General features: G+C 35.2%; 5 protein-coding genes across 7 annotated transcripts; 3 read left to right on the forward strand and 2 right to left on the reverse strand.

The window, feature by feature from the left end:
• Positions 1–842: 842 nt before the first annotated feature.
• LOC145233169 (uncharacterized) lies at positions 843–8,222 on the reverse strand. Of its 2 annotated transcripts, none has more exons than XM_080097840.1 (7): positions 6,620–8,222; positions 4,710–4,913; positions 3,051–3,125; positions 2,766–2,799; positions 2,383–2,472; positions 1,899–2,056; positions 843–1,315 (listed from the first exon to the last, which is right to left on the reverse strand). In XM_080097840.1, the coding sequence occupies exons 3-7, from the start codon at positions 3,105–3,107 to the stop codon at positions 1,163–1,165; spliced, it is 492 nt and encodes a 163-aa protein (XP_079953966.1). In that variant the 5' UTR covers positions 3,108–3,125; positions 4,710–4,913; positions 6,620–8,222; the 3' UTR covers positions 843–1,162. The 2 variants fall into 2 exon arrangements, with proteins under 2 accessions (XP_079953966.1, XP_079953965.1); XM_080097839.1 differs by having other exon boundaries at positions 3,426–4,913.
• Positions 8,223–8,703: 481 nt separating this feature from the next.
• LOC145233167 (arylamine N-acetyltransferase, pineal gland isozyme NAT-10-like) lies at positions 8,704–12,356 on the forward strand. Of its 2 annotated transcripts, none has more exons than XM_080097837.1 (3): positions 8,704–9,138; positions 10,248–10,431; positions 11,611–12,356. In XM_080097837.1, the coding sequence occupies exons 1-3, from the start codon at positions 8,794–8,796 to the stop codon at positions 12,018–12,020; spliced, it is 939 nt and encodes a 312-aa protein (XP_079953963.1). In that variant the 5' UTR covers positions 8,704–8,793; the 3' UTR covers positions 12,021–12,356. The 2 variants fall into 2 exon arrangements, with proteins under 2 accessions (XP_079953963.1, XP_079953964.1); XM_080097838.1 differs by lacking the exon at positions 8,704–9,138 and adding an exon at positions 9,150–10,181.
• A 1,485-nt stretch (positions 12,357–13,841) lies between these two features.
• Positions 13,842–17,668, forward strand: LOC145233197 (arylamine N-acetyltransferase, liver isozyme-like). The gene is made up of 3 exons (XM_080097875.1): positions 13,842–14,966; positions 15,426–15,606; positions 16,836–17,668. Exons 1-3 carry the CDS (start codon positions 14,535–14,537, stop codon positions 17,225–17,227), a joined length of 1,005 nt encoding a protein of 334 aa, XP_079954001.1. The 5' UTR covers positions 13,842–14,534; the 3' UTR covers positions 17,228–17,668.
• Positions 16,883–18,663, reverse strand: LOC145233199 (PSME3-interacting protein-like). The gene is made up of 2 exons (XM_080097877.1): positions 17,886–18,663; positions 16,883–16,946 (listed from the first exon to the last, which is right to left on the reverse strand). The coding sequence occupies exon 1, from the start codon at positions 18,600–18,602 to the stop codon at positions 17,934–17,936; it is 669 nt and encodes a 222-aa protein (XP_079954003.1). The 5' UTR covers positions 18,603–18,663; the 3' UTR covers positions 16,883–16,946; positions 17,886–17,933.
• Positions 18,664–18,821: 158 nt separating this feature from the next.
• LOC145233198 (arylamine N-acetyltransferase, liver isozyme-like) lies at positions 18,822–21,451 on the forward strand. Its single transcript, XM_080097876.1, has 4 exons — positions 18,822–19,244; positions 19,400–19,764; positions 19,999–20,179; positions 20,451–21,451. The coding sequence occupies exons 2-4, from the start codon at positions 19,435–19,437 to the stop codon at positions 20,858–20,860; spliced, it is 921 nt and encodes a 306-aa protein (XP_079954002.1). The 5' UTR covers positions 18,822–19,244; positions 19,400–19,434; the 3' UTR covers positions 20,861–21,451.
• The last annotated feature ends 967 nt before the right edge of the window (positions 21,452–22,418 follow it).

The following is a 22,418-nucleotide window of genomic DNA, read 5'->3' on the forward strand; positions in this document are numbered from 1 at the left end:
TTCTATCAACTAAACAAAACCTGCAGAAAATAAGTCAAAAGGTTTTTTAATATCGAGTAATATAAAAATTGTCAAATATAATATTAAACTCAAGTTACAAAATATTTGCAATTAAAAATTTATTACACAAAAATATGGTTTGGTTGATTTTTTGTATGCTTTCATTCTTCACACTATTCCATTTTTTAAAATTATGTGTAGGCTTTCAGGCAATATTGGGGAAGTTATCATGGCATAGACTGTACACCAATGCTCTGCAGCCTCCTTAAATTCAAATTGCTCATACTAATCTTGTCCAGTAGCAAGCAGCACAAAAAACAATGGTTAAAGAGATATCTGCTTTAGTGGCTATAGTTTTCGTCTGTTGTAGTGTCTATTTGTCATATTATTGCCTAATCTAACATCCCCCATAAGTTACCTTCGGCAAACCCATTATCGTCTAACGCCAAAAGTGATAGGGTCTATTCCTGCAAAATAGTTGGCTAAATTCTCAATCTTACCGCAATTTTAGAGCTTTTTTGTCTTTCGATACGCCCCAGTAAGCGATCGAGACCGTGAAGACGTCTTGGTACAACAACAAAGTGCATTTGACTAGTTCACTGCTGCAAAAATTTTTACTTCTAAATTTAGCGTAGTTTGCGTGACAGAAATGGGTTCTTGTTTGGCCGAACTTTTTTGGCCGAAGAGGTCTTGTTTGGCCGAACATTTTTGGCTGGTTTGGTTCATTTATTTTGAAATATACGTGTATTTTTGTAAAACTTTCTTGCTTAAAAGTTCATACTTTATGTCATCCGTAGTAACTCTTCACACAGTCGGTTTTTTCATTAGTTTTTCTGCTTTTTATTTCCTTGCCTAGTAGATATATTGCCGCGCAAAAGCATGTAAGAAATTGAAGCAATTCAGGTGTTCAACGCAAAGGATAATAGCTCCAGTGAGGTTTGCCAGGTCACTTAAATTAAACAGAAAATGTTATATTTTGTGTTAACTGCTTAATATAATTTTTCACTAGCTTTTTTTTCAAACTGGTTTTGGGGTATCGAAGTATTTTGATTTGTATGAAATTATGAGAAATGCGACAACATCAAGCAGTACAACAACAGCAATAACAACTAACACAGAATTGCATAGATACATTGTGGAAATCATACAGCAATGAAGAGATTTACTGAATATCATCCGTGATTGTTACGTCACAAGCGGAGTTTGTGACCCCTTCCGTTTCAGCGTACTGAAGAAATTCTTTTGAAATTCCCTGCGCTTGTATTTCTTCGTACGTCGGAAGAACGTCAACGTTCAACGTCACTTCCGGCTCCTCCTAAAATGGTGACGTCACACAGAATTTTGTATTGTCGCATCAAATTTAAGCAAAAATATAAACTGTTTAAACAAACGTTTTTTTGTTTTCAAATATTTTTGTTTCAAATATCTTGAGGGATGGTCTAAGGCACAGACTACAATGTACCGTTTTAGTGACCACAATCGTCTTATACTTTAATGTTACCAAAATATCAAAACCTTCGTGGACCAGCTGTGTTTTATAAGTCCATATTTAAGCAGGAGCGCTCTTGACCCTGATTTCAATCAAGTACACCAATTCCTCACATCACATAAAAGTGAAAAGCCCGACCAGGTCACAAGTCATTGGTACTCTACGCTCTGCGTTTACGGTTTATGTCAAGAATCACCAACCGTTGCTAGTTACATGCCATTAAAGTCCACCATAATTTGAATGTTACCTTGATTTTGAATAAATATAAATCTTACAGATAATAAAGTCCGAAAAGCGTTATAGCGAAAGGTACAATTTTCAATAAAAGTTTTCTCCAAATCAAAGTTTCTGCGGGTTTCTAAATAGGATCACTGTATCTAAGCACAAAGCAGACATTCGCGTTTTTTACCGTCTGTATCCCTGATACTGATGGAACGGCTTCCCGTCGATATTCTGCTCTTTCGGTACTTCTACATCTGCGTCCTCTGTGACGTGACAGCGATTTTCGGCACATTGTGATCAAACAAACAAGCACAACGATGCCAAGTATCAAACCGAACCAAAAGTCTGCAAAAGTTAAAATTTTGAATAAGTGGGATCAGTAAAACAGATTTTTTGGTATCGTGGTGTCTACTTTTTAAACGTCAAACTATTAAAAAAGATTTTTGTTTAAAGACTATGGCCGATCTACAAACTGTCAGCAGTGCTTGGTTTGGGTTTATTGTATTTTTAAGCTATATGGTTATGTGTCTAAATCATACAGATGATTATGTGTATTTTGTCACATTCTGTAAATTTTATCATGACAAACATATTTTTGTCATTTTTTGACATTCGCCTTATTAGGAAAATGCTGCACTGCATTAACTGTGTTAACTGTATTATCAACTTACACCAGGTTCCGTACCATGCTTGATACCAACAACATTTAAATCCTTCATATTCATCTGGATCACAGCAGTAGGCTATGTTGCTTCCACTATCTGTTAACAGCACATTCATGTCAAATTTTCAAAAGATAGAAGTCTCCCTTACTTTTATGAACAGAGAGATTTTGATAAAGAGAATCAAAGAATTCTCTGAAAGTGCGAAAGGAATGTAAGCTGTATTGTTTAATTTTACATCTATTGGCAAAAGTAGGTATTGTTTGTGTAAAGATAATATTAATTAAACAATCGTTTGTATAGACACTTCACTTACTGACTGTGACAAATAGGCTAGCAAAAAATGTTCAAAAAAGAAGAAAAAATAAACATTTTTGATTTTTGTAGCATACCTGGACAATACCTTCCGTCACAAAATTCATCAGCCTTTAAAAATAAAGCAATTCTTTTACAAAGCGAAATTTAGCTAGTAATTTTTAATACAGAAGCATTTATAAAATCAGACATTTTGGCTGTTTGTATATGTGTTTAAAGATGACTAGACCAATTTGGTTGTGAGCAAATTACGTTCGTTTTAACGTTATTGGCTATTCTTAGCTCATGCAGGCAGCTTTTTGCTACTTTAAATTAGTTCACAGTTAGAAAATTGCTTAGTTTAGAGTTTACAAAAATTTTACCTTAGCAAAACACACAGAGCTCCAGAGAATACCAACAGCAAAATAATCTGACCACATGTTTTTAAAAATATAAATCTAAACAAAGAAATTATTAGTGTTTTATCCAATGACATTCCTGGGATTGTGGTACAATATGTTGAATTGTTTTATTGTTGTTGTTTTCTCCTTAGGGATTATATTGACACAAAACAAAGTTGCTGTTGTTTTAGCAAAACCATTGTTTTGAAAGCCTCAACCATGAGTAGTTATATCTTATCCTGTGCCTAATGTAATTCTATACATTCGTTAGGCTTTCAATTACTTTGACTTAAACTGTCCGACAGGTTTAAATTCCCTTACTCTTTTCGCTCAAGCAAACACAAAATATAAACTTACCTACTAAAACCGAACGTCATGACCAACCAGAACTTTACATATCCTCAGTAGGACTGTAAGTGCTAAATCGACTTTTAAAAGCAATTTAAAATCGTTTTTGTCATCAAATGTAGTATGCTACCTCAGTTTGCCCTCTTTGTTGTGCTCTGTAAACTAGGTTAAACATCAACTTAACCTCGTAACATTAGCAAGCATTTAAAATTATAGCTGGGCAACCTCGTAAAATATAGGTACATGTTTCACATAACCACAATTGGTTTCGTTTTAATTTAATGATAACAATTTCTGTCCAGCTTTTACGCGTCAAGCAAATTTATATCAACGAACTTACTAAAATTTTATCATTCAATGCAAAAACATATATACACTAATAAAATAGTCTCCAAACAGTTAATTGTAACGTGAACTAAACAGATTCTAACAGGCACTTAAGCTAAAACATATGTTGCCTGCCAAAAACACGCAGCATTGTCAATGTGAGATGTTTGTATCTATCTCAGTACGAATTGACATGGGTTTCAGTTGAACTGTTACTCATTGATAAGAACATAAATATTAGGTTTATTACAGTCTCCTTGTGTTTGTCCTTACTGCGTTGGTGCGTTCCCTGGTAAATCATTAATTTACAAAACAAGATAAACACCAACCACGCAGGGTCAGTATACCAACGATTGTATACAGGCTTCACGTAACTTGATGACAAATTTCTTGGATTTCAGCAAAACTTTTAATTCCCTTGCGAATTAACCCTGTAACTCTTATTTTTGGAACTCACCTTGATGATGATTTGTTAAATTGTTTACTGTTATATGCGCGGTTTGTCATATACCGTAGTAAGTATGGAGGAACTTTGCCCACGCTGTGCTTGTTTATTTCATTGTTTAAGTCGGTTAAAACCTAAGAATATGTAAGTGCATTAAAGAATAATAAACTTGCGACCTTTAAGGTAAAGTAGGCTGGCCTTTAGCCTATCTTGTCGCTTTTTGATTGGTGCTATTTTTATTCTCGTCCGTCTTTTCCATTTTTGTCTCAACATTGCCTTTTGTCGTCGGTTTTACGGTAGAACTACTCACGTATAAACTCACAGTAGCCAAGTTTGGGAATTGTTGATAGGTGGCGAAACGAAGCATGGGCGTTTACGGTGATAATAATTGCTGAGTCAGCAAACTCCTGCATCTTTATCCACGAGTGGCGATATACAGTGGCGCATAACACAGATGTATTTAATTCATATGCAGACTGACGTTGATGCCACCACTAATTAGACAAGTTAACGTGATTTACCTGGACGTGTTACACACTGCATCTATCAGAACGAGGCGAAGCAGTACCGACACCAACCGAGAACTGTCTTGATCGCGCTCGGCCTCTTCTCTCATCTTCGATCCAAAATGCTTCAGGCACATCCAGTCCGATCAGCAGTAAAACTTCATCGTTTAATGGCGTCGTTAATTTAATCTCCCGGAGATGTAACCATTTTTTTCGCTTCTGTTTCAAAAAAAGGTAAATTGTGTACGGTATTCACATGTAGCAAGTCGACAACTTCTGCACCATCTAGCGGTCTCGCACATATACTGACAACGAAACCATTGATTTTCTGTGCTTTCCCATTAATCGTTCAGAGCGTAAATTTATTCTTGTCACCTGTTAGGTTAAGCAATTCTACTCTACAACAAACTCCACAATGTACAATTCCTATGACATAGATGAAAAGCTGGGATCAGCCCTGAAGCGTCGATGCAGACCAGCGATCACGGCACACTTACATAGAAATCATAGATCGCCAGGCCTGATTGGAATCCCTATTGCCGAATTACAAATCCCGATCGGAATTGATATGTCGCGATTTTAACTTTTACGCGCGTTGTCCCTATGGGCCAATATACAATCTGCTGTGATAGAAACTTCATTGCGTTGCAGACGTTTGTAAAGGCTAAGTTTATTAGGACACAACCAATACACCATATCTCTTACTAAATTCAGAATCCACGCAACGCCATCATGGAAAAAAGGCGTAAAAATGTCCTTTCTAAACCATTACCACAGCATGTAAACATAATTGTCATCACCAAAACTGCGAATCATGTATATTATTACATGCTTTTAATAAGTATTTAAATTAGCATATCATTCACACCTCAAAAGATATCTCTGCATACAGCACTTAAAAAGGGTTAACCCGTGTGATTGGACACGTCATCTCATATACACAGTATCAGTTATTTTGCCTAGTCTTGTGAAAACTTGATACATTTGTAAAATGTAATATCAAACACGAGTTGCACTTTTCTGTCTGAGTCCATTGTAAATATAACATTAACGAAATAAAATTTATGAAATAAGTGAAGAAGTTACTATTGCATTGTGGGTAAAACACGGTAGTGCATAAGGTATATATAGTGATGTTTTTCGCCTGCAAATCAAAGTTCTTACTGCTGTTTTGAAAGCGATATGTGCTGTCGAATTTATTCAAGAATACAACCGAGAGTTAAAGTTCGGGTTCCTATCTCAAACAGCGTTTAACAAGTTAAAGCAGTCAGGACGAGGAACCATCAATATAATCGCGGCAATAACACTGATATTTCTTGTGGGGTTTGGAGTAAATGTAAATGCCGTCACAAGGTACACGCTACTCCGGGGCTGGGGAACCGGGGCCTAACGGCAGACTTTGATGTCAAAATACGTTCAAAACTTAAATGACATTGCACGTCGAAGAGAAATATGTGGAAATGCCATTTTTAAATTTTTATTTACAGTTATTTCTATACATTATCATTTAATTGAATTTTGAACAGCTATTCCACACTAGTTGCAGTCGTGGACTGCATTATTGCTAAACTATCTTATTGTGTGACAATTTAAGCAATTGTTTACTAATGATGTAATATTTTAGATTTGTCTGTAATGTAACAAACTCTTTTTAGATTAATAATATGCATAAACAACCGAATCTGTCGATAAAATAAATCCTGAATGGTGCAGTGAAAATGTATATGGTTTTACATTGATTCAGCTTGGACCGAGTTCACTATTGTTGCATAATCCAACAAGGTGTGATATTTTGTCCTGAATACGTGGGAATGATTAGTATTGGTCAATTATGTCTGATATTCTGTTGGCATATAGAAGTTTAGGCTCTGCAACTTCATTCCACAATGTCATTTGATGCTTAAAGTAAAATATATAACTCATACCAAAGTAAGATTTTTTTTCAGTTGGGGGCATGGGACCCTGCCGTTAGTTTGTTGACATCATGGCCCGTCGCGACTGTGGACTGAGGCCAGTGTGTGTTCCCACTGTCCACACTGTGTTCCCAGTTCTGACTCCAGAGCGTAGAGTGTGCAGAGCACAGTATCTAGAGTGTTTTATTGAACAAAACGCAAAACCTTATATAGCACAAAACACGTGGTACAAAATTCAGCAGGGAACACTAAATCACTTTTGCAGGCGCACGGCTGAAAACACAAGCTTCCTGACTCCGAAACAAAGGGAAATTGCGACAGCCTAATCCCCAACGCACAAACACAAAATTTAGGACACATAAAAATACGCTATACGTTTGAATGACTTGGGTAATTTTAGAAGTTTATGATTTTAAATCTAATGCTTTCGCATGACAACCGCTACATGTTTAATTCCTAAAGAAAGAAACATTGTGTCCGTAAGTCTTACCATTGAGTTTCAGCAATCAGCATAGATATAGATTGGGAACACGTAAAATCGTTTTTTTTTTGTTTCAGTCACGCTTGACTGCTTCTAATGCGTGGCTGATTTTTCAACGAGTAGAGCAACCAACCAAGAACTCACATCACAAACAATGTGCTAAATTCCGATAGGTGGCGTAAAAAGTATAGTTATTTCAATTAACAGTGAGAGTGGGATAAGGTAAGAAACAAAGTTTATAAATTGATTTATAAATATTGGTATTTTTATTATACAACTTCATTCAACCCTAATAGCCCTACCCGTCATCATTTTCAAACATTAAAAAATATTTTTTGATTAAATGCTCTTCGCGCCATCCATCGGTATTTAGCAAACTGTTTAAGAGTTAAGTTCTTACGTTAGAAGAATTTCCAACCTTCACACCTACCAAAACAAGGAAACCCCATTTCATTTATGATTGAGATTTTGGCTTGTGAATCACACACGGACAATTCACGTGCACATTTGGTCAAAGAGCTTTACAGTTTGTTTAAGCTTTTGGCGTCTGGCTCAAGTATGTGGGGTCAGAGGTTACTGTTGATGGTGATTGAACATAGAAACAATAGCTGTTACGATCATACATGTTGTGTTGATATGTTACCACTTCGGCGTGGACTTGGAAAATCTAATAAAATATAATATACATGATTCCCATTCTAGTCTGTGGTTGATACGTTTTTGTATCGTTTTTTCGGGTCATTCCTTTCTTTTACGAAATACGCAGTTCGTTTTATTGCTTAAAAATACAAATTTGGGTTTAAAATCATTATAGAAAACGTAAATTTGGGTCAAAATGCCAAGGATATATTGATTTGGACAAAAAAGGCACAAGACAAAACACTAATTAAGGAAAAAAACATCTACAAAAAAACTCTGGCCAAAAAAAACATCTTGCAACTCTCTGAATTTAACATAAAAAGTTCCCATCGCATTTGCCAGCGATGTCTTCGCAGTATTGCTTCGGGCAAAGATGAATATCATCGCATACTTGTCTATTTGCCAAACCGACAACAATACGATTACTGTCAGCCGGCCAGTTGAGAGGACAGTGGACATCTCTTTTTTATGGCTCGCTCGACCAGATGACTGGTCTCTTTATTGTGTTGACCGCGCCAGACTGTTTGCCGTCTGAAGCCCTCTTTTGTTAACGGCGCTGGACAGGGACGAAAAACTGGTGTGTCGACTGTCGAGTTAACTAGGTTAGCGTACAAGGGTGCTTCGTTGGCAGATAACTAGCTATTGAGCAGTTATGTTTATAAAACGTGTTCAGTTTTACAGTTTAGACTGGTTTTCTTATACCCTTATAATATTTGTATTGCTTTAAGGCAGGAGTTATAATTGAATTTAAATACAAAAATGTACTTTATGAGGTTGTAGTTGTTAGATGTGAAAGCAAACTATGAAAGGCCCAAATCACAATTATTCTAGGTAAAACATAGACATGAAAAAAGGTTGCGACTTTTTGCAGGTTAATTGTGAAAAGAATTACAAAGTACAAAGTTTAAGAAAACCGTTATGTGCATATTAGTGAAAAATATTTCTGACCAACATTTTTCCAGATAAAATTATGCAACAAAATAAAATTGAACAAAAATAAAGAAGTATTTTCTTGTCCTCTATCATTGACAGATTTTTACCTATTCTGCACTATACACCTCAAACAATGAGCTCAGTTAAAATGAATGTAGACGATTACTTGGAACGAATAAATTACACCGGTTCAAGGGAACCAACCCTAGAAAATCTAGGCGCTCTTTCATTGTCTCATAAAATACATGTGCCGTACACCAGTATGGACATTTTTGGGGGCGAACGTATTGTTATAAACCTAGATGTGATTTATCAAAAAGTCGTAACCAACAAGCGCGGAGGTATCTGCTACGAGCTGAACAGTCTTTTTATGTGGCTTCTGCAAAATTTGGGATACCAAGTACATTGTGGACAGGGGGCGTTCTTTAACCCTGGAACAAATGGATTTTCTATCCCATACTATCATATTTTGTTGTTTGTAAGTGCTTTGTTATTGCATAGTTGTCCATTTCAAAATGCAGATACTTATTGGTTAGAACTCACAACTCATAAATGATTGTGGATTTGTTAACTTTTGTATTATTTTTTCCCGGTTGCAGCAAATCTGTACGAATTTGTTGCTTTTAAAACAACCAAACTATGACCAGCGGGCCAGAGCCGATCCGCAAGTTCATTTCATCCGGCCCGCGACCGTTTTTTCGGATTTGCCGAATCGTATTAAACTTTGTAATATTTAATAACCAAAATTTATTTATTCCTTACAAAAGATTTCCTGCAACGTCATATAGAATTAATTTTGCCTAGTCCAAGGGTGGGCAAACTACGGAGTTCATGTGGCCTGCCAAATGTTAGTAAATTTAAAAGATAAAGTACAGAGCAACGCTAAAGAGTGTTATGAGCACAGGCGTAGAGTTCAAAAAAATACCAGAGTGCGACTTGGCGGATGCCTATGCCATGTTCAGTGTCTGTACCCATAACCATACTTTGGGACAAAACACAGATACTTTTTACATGCTGACTAAACACAGATACTTTTTACATGCCTGTAGGTTCTGGCAAATTATTTTGCAAACAGTCACTTCACACAATTTCTTCGTTCTGTTTAAGACGTTGACTGTACGTTTGCGCGTTTGCAAATTAGCAAGTTTAACGACGATTTATTTTTGGGTCACTTGTTACGGCGGGCAATAGAAGTAAAAGCGATTAACGTTTTATAATACATCCTACTTTGCACTGTTGACGCCAAAACTTTGGTCACCTTCGATTAAGTTTAGGCCGTTGCAGTACCTTGCAAACGGACAATTAACACGGCTTTGTAACCCACCTACAGATGGATACAAAAGTAACTTACATTGTTTAATGTAGGCTGGAAACTAATGTAATGTTGGAAGAAACTTATGAACAAATAAACGTCGTGTTGCCTATGTTGCAAAAATTCCAGTTTATTTTGAAACAATTAAGTGGGACTTAATGCACCGTCTTGTCTGTTGTCTCGACGCAAAAGCGAAAACAACGTACTACGTATACTTGTACCTATTTGTTGCATACTTTGAACAAGGTAAACTTATTAATTAAATTTGTTTTCAGGTCAAGATTGATGGGGAGTATTACATCCCAGATCCGGGTTGGGTGATAGTGGGTCCCATGAAAGTCAAACATATGGAACCTCATGTTGAAACTCATGCGATGTATAGGTCGAGAAATATCCCGGGAGAGGACGACTGCTGGTATTTCATTGAACGACATAAGAAGACTGTGTTGGATGCTGATGGTACGTGGCAAGTAGAGTTTCTTTCTCAGGATCCTGGACAAATTTCAAAACAATATATCGCGGAATTTTCTCTGTATACCGGGACAATAATTGATTGCTTTTTAAGTTGAACTCTTCAACTAGGCGTGCGACACTAACAGGGTTTCCGTGAATTAAATGGTTCCCCGAGGTTTCTTGTAACAAACAGTAATGATAAATAGTTCTGCTGTTGCAAATTTGCGAACAGTACAACAGTGTTAGAACCCATCTTATCGCTCTTCAGTTTGTCAAATTCGCGTTATAGCTATCCAGTTTGTAAAAACCTGCCAATTTATGTGTTTTACCCGATACCCACTCCATTACTTTTAGCGGCAATGCCCCAACCCAGTGGAACCTGAGGGGTTGAACTAAATTGTTTAAAACTCACCAACCGCCTAAATCGAGAACTGATTTTAATTTTGTAAAAAATATTTTAAATTTTGAACGGCGGAACAGTTTAAAAAATTTCGAAACTGATTTTCATTTTGTAAAAAAATATTTTTCAATTTTGAAAACCTCGTGACCAGAATAAATTAATGCTTTGCCCGCCTCCTGAAAGTTAAAATGTAACAAACAAACAAATATTACAAAATTACCAAATATCAAATAAAATCCTGGGATTTCCCGGGATTAAAGTTGTTTACATCCCGAAATAAGCCAGATGGGCAAATTTGAGAACTTCTGGTGGCAAGTTTACGTTTTAATTCAAGGTTGTGCAACTAGAAAAACTGGAAGTTGACGTGGTCGTAACGTGGACCGGTTACAGTCACTAATACAACACTGAAATAACAAAACAAGAACAATTGTGTAACTTAGCACATCAACAACCATCCAGTGTTACATATGCACTGTTAAAAATGGATCGAATCCGTCCTGAGCCTAAAACTGCCTGAAGCCGGATCCGAACCGTAAATTGGTTCTGAAAGCTGGTAGAATTGTGGCAAAAGATGCCTTATAGAAAGTCTGTCCTAAAAAAAAACGGTTTGAACAAAATAAAGCCGAAATCCAATCCGAAATTATCCACTTTTCCGTTGCAACAAAAAATATTCATGTGTACCGTGCGAATATCGCATACATTGCACATCTAACTACAAAATATGTGCCAATCATTCCTGTGGGCAAGGCATAGAAATTCTTCTCTAAACAGGTTCTTTTCTTAAGGAAATGTATTAAAGCAAGGTCCAGCACCCCCTGGGGTTCCTACTGGTTACTGCAATGAAGAATGTGCAAAGGAAGAATCCTCTCACTGGAGTTCACTATTTCGAATGAGCATGGAACCAAAGCAGTTGGATGATTTCATAGAATGCTGTGATCACCATCAAGATTATGAAAAGGGGCTATTGAGAACTCACATGATAATGCACCGATTTGAGAAAGACCGATATATTGTGACTTTCGGCGAAAATGTCACCGTCAAGGAAAGCTTAGGTCCGAACACAGATAAAATTTTATCGGATATTTCATTGCACGATGATGATGAAGTGCACGAGGCCTGTAAAAAGTATTACAATTACAATACCAAGCACAAAATTAACTTTTTTAGTAACAAACCTCAAAATAACGGTCTATAATTTCTATACGAAATAGAACTTTTTTGTTTAGCCCAGAACAAACTGTAAAAAAGTATTTGAACTCTCTTCAGACAACTTTCTTTGTCTTATATTAACTCACAGCAAGCAAGACTTTGATTCAGCATTATTGTTACTTTTAGTGTGTTTTTACGTCATGTAATTGCACTCCATATTACTCTTTCTAAAAATTTATGTTTGGGACATTAAACACTTTTGACAATATTACTTCGCAGCAAGTGCCTTTTTAAATGTTATTATGTCCCCTCAATGTTGAAGGTTGTGTGTTGATGGACTTAATTTCGAAACCTATTGATTTTATTAAAGATGCCGACATGATGCTGTGTTGTAATGTTTTATTTTATGTATTCTTTACAAACAGTTGAAGTGAACTTTACATAATAATTGCAAGGCTGTGTGTAGTTTTAGACTTTTAGTTACTAAACATTTATAAGACCTTTTAAAACCCATACTTTACCGGGTTGTTTTTAAAAAACTTTAAGAAAAGCTAAAAAGTCATTTTTGCCTGCTTTGCTTGATACTCGTTTAAAATACGCAATCTAACTAATCAACTGTATCGTGTATTATAGTACAAATAAGCACAAATGTCATACGAGTAACTTTATCACGTGATTGTACGATCGTTTTCTTCGGTCGTCGACATCATTTTGTTGACATGACCTGCATTTTGCAGATCGTAATGACACGAAACAACAGGAATAGTTACGTACCAATCAGAATAGGCTTCGGTATTTTTGGTTGTTATCAAAGCCATATAAACAAAATGTAAAGTTGTGAATCCAGGTTTTTGTGAAAAAACGGAAGCTACTCGCGTGCCACCTAAAAAACCTACGCGTACCACTCGTACCACAGGTTGGGAACCCCTGCTATATAGGCTATATTAACGTGTGTTGTAACCATATCAGAGACTAACTCTCTCTCACACACACTCTAACAACATCAGTGACGATATCGGTAGCTCTCTTAACGAACTCTTAATCTCTCTCTTAAACCACAAACTCAATAAACTAAGTTTAAAGTTTAAACGCCGTCCGCTATATCGGACTAAGTTCAGACAAGCAGTAGCTCAGATAGCCAAGGACTTAGAGTATAAACGTTTACAGCAAAAAATAATTCTGTAGTAATAAGTATAAAGCCAACTCGACCAACCCCTACAGTCGTAACAAAACGCATGAAATTGCTGACGATTAGGGCTATTAGGGATTGGGTGAAGATCTGTAATTACAACAGGCCTAAAATTGAAATTATTATTATACCTTTCCAGTGCTCACAAGCCACACTATACAGTGTTTATTACCCACTCCAGCACATTTGAGAATATAGTCCCAATAGGGTAGGCCTACCATACGTCCTCTTTTTGGAGGACATGTCCTCCTTTTTACCAAAAACCAAGTTGTCCTCCGAGGACAAGAAAAAGTGCCCAAATGTCCTCCTTTCTGAAGAATTTCTGATTTACCAAACACATATGTGACAATTGTGCCTTTGAAAACAGCCAAATACACATCTTTAGCTTATTTTTTAAAGAATACAGGTTTTAATTTTTACACGCTTATTTTAGTGTTGTGATGTGATAAACGTCAAACTCTATCCAACCTGTTTTTTTTTAACAATGTGTCCTCTTTTCGGGGGGTGAAAATATGGTAGGCCTACAATAGGGTATGATGCACCTAAATTGTTTATTGTTCCACATAGTACCGGAGTAAACTTTTACCGTTCTATCTTTTAGCCTATAGATCACAAGATATACAATCTTTTGTTACAGCGATTAGCGTGCTGTAGTAAAACAGTCCTACTTTTAGTTTAAAACACTTTCTTTGTTATTAAGGTATCCGGGATCCGCGACTTGCAACCTTCTAATGGTAAGTCACAAAAGTGGGTGTTGTACAATCACGAGTTTGATTTTGCGAACCTTGTTTAACTCCAAGATTACATCCTAGGGCTTGATTCCTCAAATAAAAAAGGCAGTATTTGTGTCAACTGTCAAATCATGGTTTTAATTGGGGAATTACCCCATGTAAAATACGTGAGGTGAGGGCCTGGAAAGTCAGGCATTGTAATGTAATCTAATGTAACCAAAAAGAGTAGAGTGGTCATTGCTTTTAACAGGGGTGGGGCAGGTACCTATAAATATCTACGGCTAGCATGCCATGCTATCCACGGCTAGCATGTTATGTCCGATGCTTCTGCTGAGTTTTATTTAAATGCAGTCTATTTCAACGATGTCATACTATGAAAAATATGCAATCTACTCCTAAATACGAAGCTGGTTTACTGCGGTATGCTTTGTTGTGCATTGTGTATTTTTCAATTTTTGTCCAGAAGAACAACTGAATTAGTGAGTTGTGCAATGATGCAATAGCAAAAGTACCGAGTCAAAAAGTTTCCGTATAGCTGCATGCATTGCTATTCACATGCATTTTGTTTTGCTGCTCCTATCTAGTGCATAATATTCTTTAGCACCGGCATGTAGTCTTTGCATAAAGTTGGCAACCTTCCATGGAAAACAGCCAAACTCATGACTTGGAAGAAGTGGTGAGCCAGAAAATTAACATGCAATCTTGTTTTAATTTTTGTAGGTTATGTTATAAACTAGCAACTATGAATGTTGACGCTTATTTAGATCGCATTTGTTACTACGGTTCTCGGGAACCAAATCTAGAAAACCTCCGTGCTTTGTCATATGCACAAAAAATCAACATCCAATATACAAGTTCCAATTTCTTTGGAGGAGCAAGAAGTACTCTTGACGTGAAGAAAATGTATGATAAAATTGTGACTGAAAAAGGGGGTGGCATTTGCTATGAGCTGAACTATCTGTTTCTTTGGCTTCTTCAGCAACTTGGTTATGACATAGAATTTTGCCCTGCAGAGTTTTTTCATGAATTTTTTGAAGGATTTTCTCCAAGCCATCATCACATGATACCATTGGTGAGCAAAAGTTTTAAATTATTTTCCCAGTTTATGTTTGTTTGCAAGATTTGTCTACCAGTAGATTTAAATCCTATTTGTGTACCCCTGGTAAGAATTGCGCAAATAGTAATAACATTTTTTTTCTGGTATTCTAGAAACATGACTTTAAATGGTAATATTATTATTATTATATTTTTTCATGGTCACTTTTACCACACTGCAATTACATCAGTGTACACCATAGCCATTTAATTACTCCTTTATAAATATTATGTTACGAAATTATTGGTCATAAACTGTGCAAAACACTTTTTTACACCATTTCGTTTCACGCTATGAAAATTACTTCGTATGTCAGCGCCCCTGAGGGCAATGTGTTTTTATTAGCCACAAATTTACTGTCATGTTTCAAATTAAATGAACACCTGTGTTGACATTACCACATTTAGCTCTTAATCTTTATCGTTGTACCTTTAGGTGACTGTAGAAAATATCAAGTATCTTGTTGATCCAGGATGGTTTACATTTGGCCCAATGAAATTTGAACACATGTTGCCCCACATTGAAACTCATGCAATATACAGAATGAGAAAAATGTCAAGTCGTGATGGTTGGTATTACATGGAAAGGCACAAGAAAACAGTTTTAGATGCACAAGGTATACCAAAACAAATAAAAACTTTTTTCCCAGAATTTAGTACCTGTGTAACAACACAAACATGATATTTATGGGTCCCCTTTCCTGAAGGGGACACATATTGTTTATGTCTATATCTTTTTTTCCTGTTTAACGTGGATTTGTTTCCATGCTTTGGTCAAGAAAGAATGGTTCAAACTTTTTCAAATTTGCACACATTATAGATATTGGTCTAAAGATAGTCCATGTGAATTTTGACCCTGTTTGATCCCTCGGTTCACCCATAGCCCCCCAAAACGTGAAATTTTTAACTCGGATTTGTTCTCACGTTTTGATCAAGAAAGAATGGTTCAAACTTTTTCAAATTTACACACATAGATATTGGTCTAACTTGGTCATATGCTATACTTGGTAAAGCATATGATTCTGGAGTTTCATACTTTTTTGCTTGGTACATTGCAGCGTATTTTTAAGTATTTTGTAACTTGAAGTTGTATATATCAATTTTCACCCCTTTACCCTCAAATATTTGTTTGTTTGTTCACATGTTAATGAGCTTAGAAATACAAGACTTAACCTGCTGAAATTTTAAACAGTTGTGGATAGGGTGCTCCTTGTTGGCTGTTAAAAATGTCAGTGCAATCAGCTCAGTAATTACTCTTACAGCCTCAAGTATGTTTTTACATGCTGTCTTTTGTCAAATTTGTGCTCGCTCAGTGCACAGCTGACGCAATATGGGTGATTGACGATATGGAAAAAAGTGTCTCTGCTTCACGCTTGAACGCAGTTGTGACTTGACCATTTTCTCACTAGTTGGAATTAAGATGTTACGATGTTAGTTATATTGTGCTGTAAACTTTAATGTATGTCAACTTATTCGTGTTTCGAAATGCAGAGCGACAACGCAGCACGATTTGTTACACCTGTGTAACATGACTTATCAAACTGAAACATTAATAGAACTGTTTCAGAACAGGTTTTGGACGTAAAAAGCCCAGCTAAGCAATCATATTGTTGGTATGTAGAAACTTAACGGTGTGCCAAATATATATCCATTATAAATATAGTAAATGTTATATGTGATACAGTTTAATTATGATGTAGTATATATATATAAACTAGCAATATATAGCAAAACCACTATTCTAGTTTCTGTATATTCTAGTTTGATTGTTTTTAACATACTTTACTTTTATGCTTTCTTCTGCACTAAATGATTCACACTTATTTAAATTTTAACGTTTATGCAGGTAACATTTTAAAAAAAGGCCCAGCAACGTCATCAACAGGATATTGTGATGATGAATGTGCTAAAGAAGAATCAGATCACTGGACTTTTATGTTTCGTTTTGACACTACACCTGCAAAAGTAGAAGATTTTCAGTATCGTTTGGATTATCTGCATGATGACGAGCAGTCTATTTTGTATGACAATTTTGCAATGATTCGATTTACTCCAAATAAGTTTCTTATGTTTTTTGGTGACTCTTATGCCATTAAAGAAAGTGTTGATCCAAACACAGACAAGATTTTGGAAGAGGTGAAATTGAAAACTGATGATGATCTTGTTAGGGTAGCCAAAGAGATATTTAACTGTGAAATAAATCACAAACTATCATATTTTAGTTGCAAGAAACAATAAATTATTGTCCTTTGCCACCAGAAACTACTACAGTGGTTTGGAAAAATAAAAATAGTAAAAAACACTAGGACATTGAATTAATTTATGACTACATTTTGGTAAAACCATTCACCTCTTTTTTTTAGAAAGTTTTCTATGCCATCATTAACTTATTCATCAAAATGTAGTGTAATATCTGCCTTAGTTCATATCTTATCACCTGACATATGTATATATTCATATAGTTATTCAAAATAGTTTGCAACCTATTTTATATTTGTGAACTTGAATTATCACCTCAATCTTTGTAATTTTGACTGTTACATAATCAGAAAAAATTTAACCTATATATATTTTTATGCAGTGTAAATGATTTTTTGCACTGCTTTTTTGTGATTGTTGCAAGTGTGGATCTTTCATTGTATTTAACATGTATACATGCAATAAATTGCTGCAGTTCTACTTTTTTCTAGTGTAGTTATTTGATTTCTATACATTTAGACACAAAGTTCTTAATTAGTAATAGTGTTTTATAATTCCATTAAGAGTTGCAGCACAAAGAGTAATAACAATACAAAAAAGATATATTACCAAAAGCAACTGTTGTATGATTTAATATAAAAACACAGAAGAACAATTACTATGTGGCTACAGAGCATACAATGTGTAAATTGTTTACCTAATTAAGGCCAAGTAGATGACAGAGCCTGTTGCACACATTGAGTTCTCAAGTTTTATTATCATCCAATTCTTCTTCACTGTTCGTTGAATCTTCATCTGATCCATAGCACGATAAACCTGGTAGCAATGCATTAGATTTACCTGGTGGTGTAGGTGTTGTTTCTTTTTTCTCATTGTCTGTACCTATGTTAGAGACAGGAGTTACATTTCTGTTATCAGTCTGCTTCTCATTTGTTGTTCGTTTTGCATTTTTCTCTGGCAAGGGAGTGCTTTTTCTTTTAATTCCACTTTGCAAAAGTTTAAGTTGCTTATTGGTTGACTTTTTAACAAAACTTTCAGTTTTAGGCATTTTATCAGAATTGTCATTTGGTTCAACTTTTTTCACAGTTCTGACAGCAGCTCGAAATTCTTCCAACTCTTTTTTCTCTTCATCTTTTTTCTGTTTTTCAATTAACGAAGCTTGTGTTGAAACCATGTCCAAAAAGTCTGCTTCAGTTTTGTCAATGCCACGGAACTGATTTTTAAACTTGATGCTTTCTTCAAATTCATTTTGTTTCTTATCTTTCTGTTCCTGTAAGCGATCAAACAGTGACCGTGGGTCATACACCTCCTCTGGGGCTTCGACTGGGTCTTCAGCTTTCCGCACCTTTTCCCATTCCTCTTGTCGAAGGCGGCGCTTTTCAGCAATTTCACTTTCACTGACAAATTTATTCATTACCCACAGTTAACCTAACTTCCTTTAACATACTGTTGACATTATTTCCAAAATCAAGTAATTTTTACATTGTTGTGCATTTGTGTTTGGCTATAAAAGTTTTACATTGCATGCTATTTTGAACTTAATTTGTGTTCGGCTATAAATTGCTGTTCTTTAACCAATGTTTCGTTATTTACGCAATGACAAACAAAATAATAGACAAAACTTCACCCAAAATTGTTTAAAAGGGTTTTACTTTCGCTATGAAGTCGAATTTGAAGTCGCAGTGATCAGGATTAATTAAAGAAGTAAAATTAATAAAAGCGACAAACTCTCAACTGGGTAAGTACCGTAGGGTTATTTCGCAATACGGTTAAATTTCTATTGATCGTTTTTGCAAATGTGCCGTTGTTTTAGTGGTAATTTATGAAATATTAGTATTTGGACTATGAAAATTTTGAGGATTAGCTCTGCGTTAGGCAAAAAAACAATCATGTATGGCAAGAAGTCGCGACTGTATGGCGTCAATAACGTGGAAAGTCAACACCCAACTCTAGTTAAAGTTTAACAGGTGTTCTCGATACAACCTACCGTGAACGTTTTTGAAATGCGTGGTGCAGCAGTTACTTTACCTACTAATTGGGATGACTTAAATCTCAGGTGAGGCAAGAGCTTTAACAAAAATTTTCGCACATATTTTAAAGTTATTTATCAATACAAATTAATTTAATATATTTACTTGTTTCTAGTTAATGTAATCATTAGTTCAAAAATTCCAATCACTGTTATTATCTGATCACAAATCACTTTTTTAGATTCCTGAAGAATTTGGAAGAAAACTAAAAGCACAATGGAAATTGATAAGTGTTTGAAAAGGATTGAATACAATGGTAATCGAGAACCTAATGTGGAAAACTTACAATTACTTTCTTATGCATACAAACTGGCAGTTCCATACTCTAGCCTTCAGTTTTGGGGTGGAAAAAGAACGGTTCTTGACGTAGAAGCCATATATCAAAAAATAGTCATTGAAAGACAAGGTGGAATTTGTTGTGAACTGAATTATTTATTTATGTGGATTCTACGGAAGCTTGGTTACAAAGTTAAGTTTTTTGAAGCTGACTTTTATCAGGAGCGTTCAGAAAAATTCACACGTGATCATCACCATATGGTTTTACTGGTTAGTTTAAGCACCACGTTCTTTTGTGTATTTTTGTGTGTGAAAGTTTTTTTTTAAAACACACTTTTTAAAGGTAGTTTATCAAATTTGGTTCAAATTAAATGATCTGCGGATAAAAATTTTGAGTGTAATAACAGGTGTTGGTTGCAAAAAACAATACTGTCTTAGATTTAGTGAAATCAATGAAGTTAGTTCAAATGGTTATTCAAGAGAAAACTTGCTAAAGCTTTATAGGTAGAACTTTCTGGTGACCAGTACTATGTTGATCCGGGTTGGATAACATTTGGCCCAATGAAGCTTGAACTCATGTCACCATATGTTGAAACCCATGGTAGGTACAGATTCCGCACAATGCATGATCGTGATGGATGGTGCTATATTGAAAGACATAAAAAGACCATTTTGGATGTCGAAGGCAAGTATTTTTAACTTTGCTACACCTGAAATGTCTTTGTTGACATTCTTTTCTAGGAGAATATTTGTTGTTTGTAAAGATATTTGGGTTTTAGATTAGTTTCAATGCATTTAAACATGCAATTTAGTACATGATAAATCAGAGGAAAAAGCTATCACATGTCTAAATTCCCTCAATTTTTGTTTAATGTATGTTTAAGGACCTAGCACTTGGTAAGAATGTATGTCAGTTGTTTCTGAAAAGGTCTGTTTTCTTTACAACAAACGTTTAGGCAATATTTCAAAGAAAGGACCTGCCACTTCAGTAACTGGATTTTGTGACAGTGAATGCGCAAAGGAAGAATCACAACACTGGACTTTTTTGTTTCGATTCAACACTTTGCCTGCAAATTCAGAAGACTTTCAAGACTGCATTGACTTTTTACATGATAATGATCAATCTACGCTGTACCATAAAATACTTTTAATGCGATTTGAACCAAAGAAAATGTTAAGGTTTTTTGATGACTGTTTTGTTGTCAGGGAAATTGTGGACCCAAACACAGATAAAATTATTACAGAAGTAAAAATTTCAACTGATGAAGAACTTCTGTTACTTGCCAGGCAAAAATTTAAATGTGAAATTAAGCATAAACTTACCTATTTTAGTGTAAAGAATAGAAAAGCGTGTCAATCACACTGAATAAACTGGGGGTAATGTAATTGTTGTTATTATAAATTGGGTTGCACTTAATTTTTTTTTTTCACTTTACAGAATAAAACGAAAGTCCATGCTTGGTTTGCTTTGTTGGTGTGTGTGTAACTGCATGACAACCATATATGTGATAATTTAATTCATACTGGAAAGTAAAATATATCAACTATTTAATGTTCAATTAGTACATGTAATTTAGATCAAAAGCATTTTTACTTTGTCAACTTATTTCCTGCAGTTTATAGGAAAGTGCATTGAAATGGAATAGTTAAATTAACTTATGACCTATTAAAGTTAGAATGAAATTGGCAATTTATAGAACTCCTTAAATTCCCCTCTATTGGCTCACCTGAAATTTGCCTTATTTTACACATTGTATTTGCAAAATTCTCTCCCTAATCTATGTTAGGTTTTACATGCTAAAGTTTTATATCACACAATTCTTCAATTGTATATATTATATCATTGTTCAAATCCACTTAAATGCCTAATATTACTGTTTGCGCTTAATAATGCCCAATGTTTTGTTGCAACCTATTGCTTTTCGTGCAATAAATCTACTATGATTTTTCTTCATCAAGCAAATTGAAGCAACTATATGCAAAGGATCTTTAATAAGCAAAGTAATTGTTGCTTGCAGCGGGGATTCTAAAAAAGTACTGTCACAGAAGTTCCTGTTACATACACCTGACAAAAGGAAGGTCTAGCGTGTTTATTACCTTTGATTCAGAGATTGCGTTTTTTTACCAAACGAAATAAACTAAACTTAGTTTCGACATCAAATTATGTTGCATCCGCGTTATGTACGCTTATGAGCAGTAACAGCTAAATAGCGGCCTTGTAGGTGTAAGTTGAATTGGAAGAATAAACTGCTCCTCAAAACATGCTAATTGTTAGATGTCGATAGCATACTCCTTAAAAAACGGCACTAACAAACAATACATCGTAAAAAATAACTATAAACATCATTTACGTGTTTTACGTGAAGCTATTACAACTTTACCTGCAATTAAATCCCAACTCTTAGGACAAAATTACCTTAAAATGTATTTATAAACGCAGACTTTGTACAACTGTAAAAATTAACTGATATAAACAGTTGCAGCAAAGTAGAACTGATTCTGTCGCCGGCGGTTTTGATGTTAGCTGGAGCGCAGTGATGCGTGGAATTTCAAATAATCCTCGACACCACAGTACAGAATAGATTGATTAAAACAACTATTACCAGAGCCAGAAGGGTTGCAAATTGCAATTACGTGACACCTGGCATGCCGACAAAGAGAGTATTTAAATTTTACTTCCTTTAGTTAGGTTTCGTTTGCTATTGTAGTAGGACTGGTTCTTGATTTGCTTGGCAAGTCAGTTTGTTGCAGTGTATTTTAAGCAAGAATTAACGAGAACTAATGCCTTATGTTTAGTGTGGTGAAGTTAAAAAAATTCTTCACATGCAGTCTCTTAATTACGGTAAATGTTTACATAAACTTCAAATGCAACATCTTTTAAATCAATTAAGTGTTTACATAAACTTAGTGGTTAATTTATGAAA

This window comes from Phallusia mammillata, chromosome 6 (genome assembly GCF_965637545.1).
Source record: "Phallusia mammillata chromosome 6, kaPhaMamm4.hap1.1, whole genome shotgun sequence".
Taxonomy (NCBI): Eukaryota; Metazoa; Chordata; class Ascidiacea; order Phlebobranchia; family Ascidiidae; genus Phallusia; species Phallusia mammillata.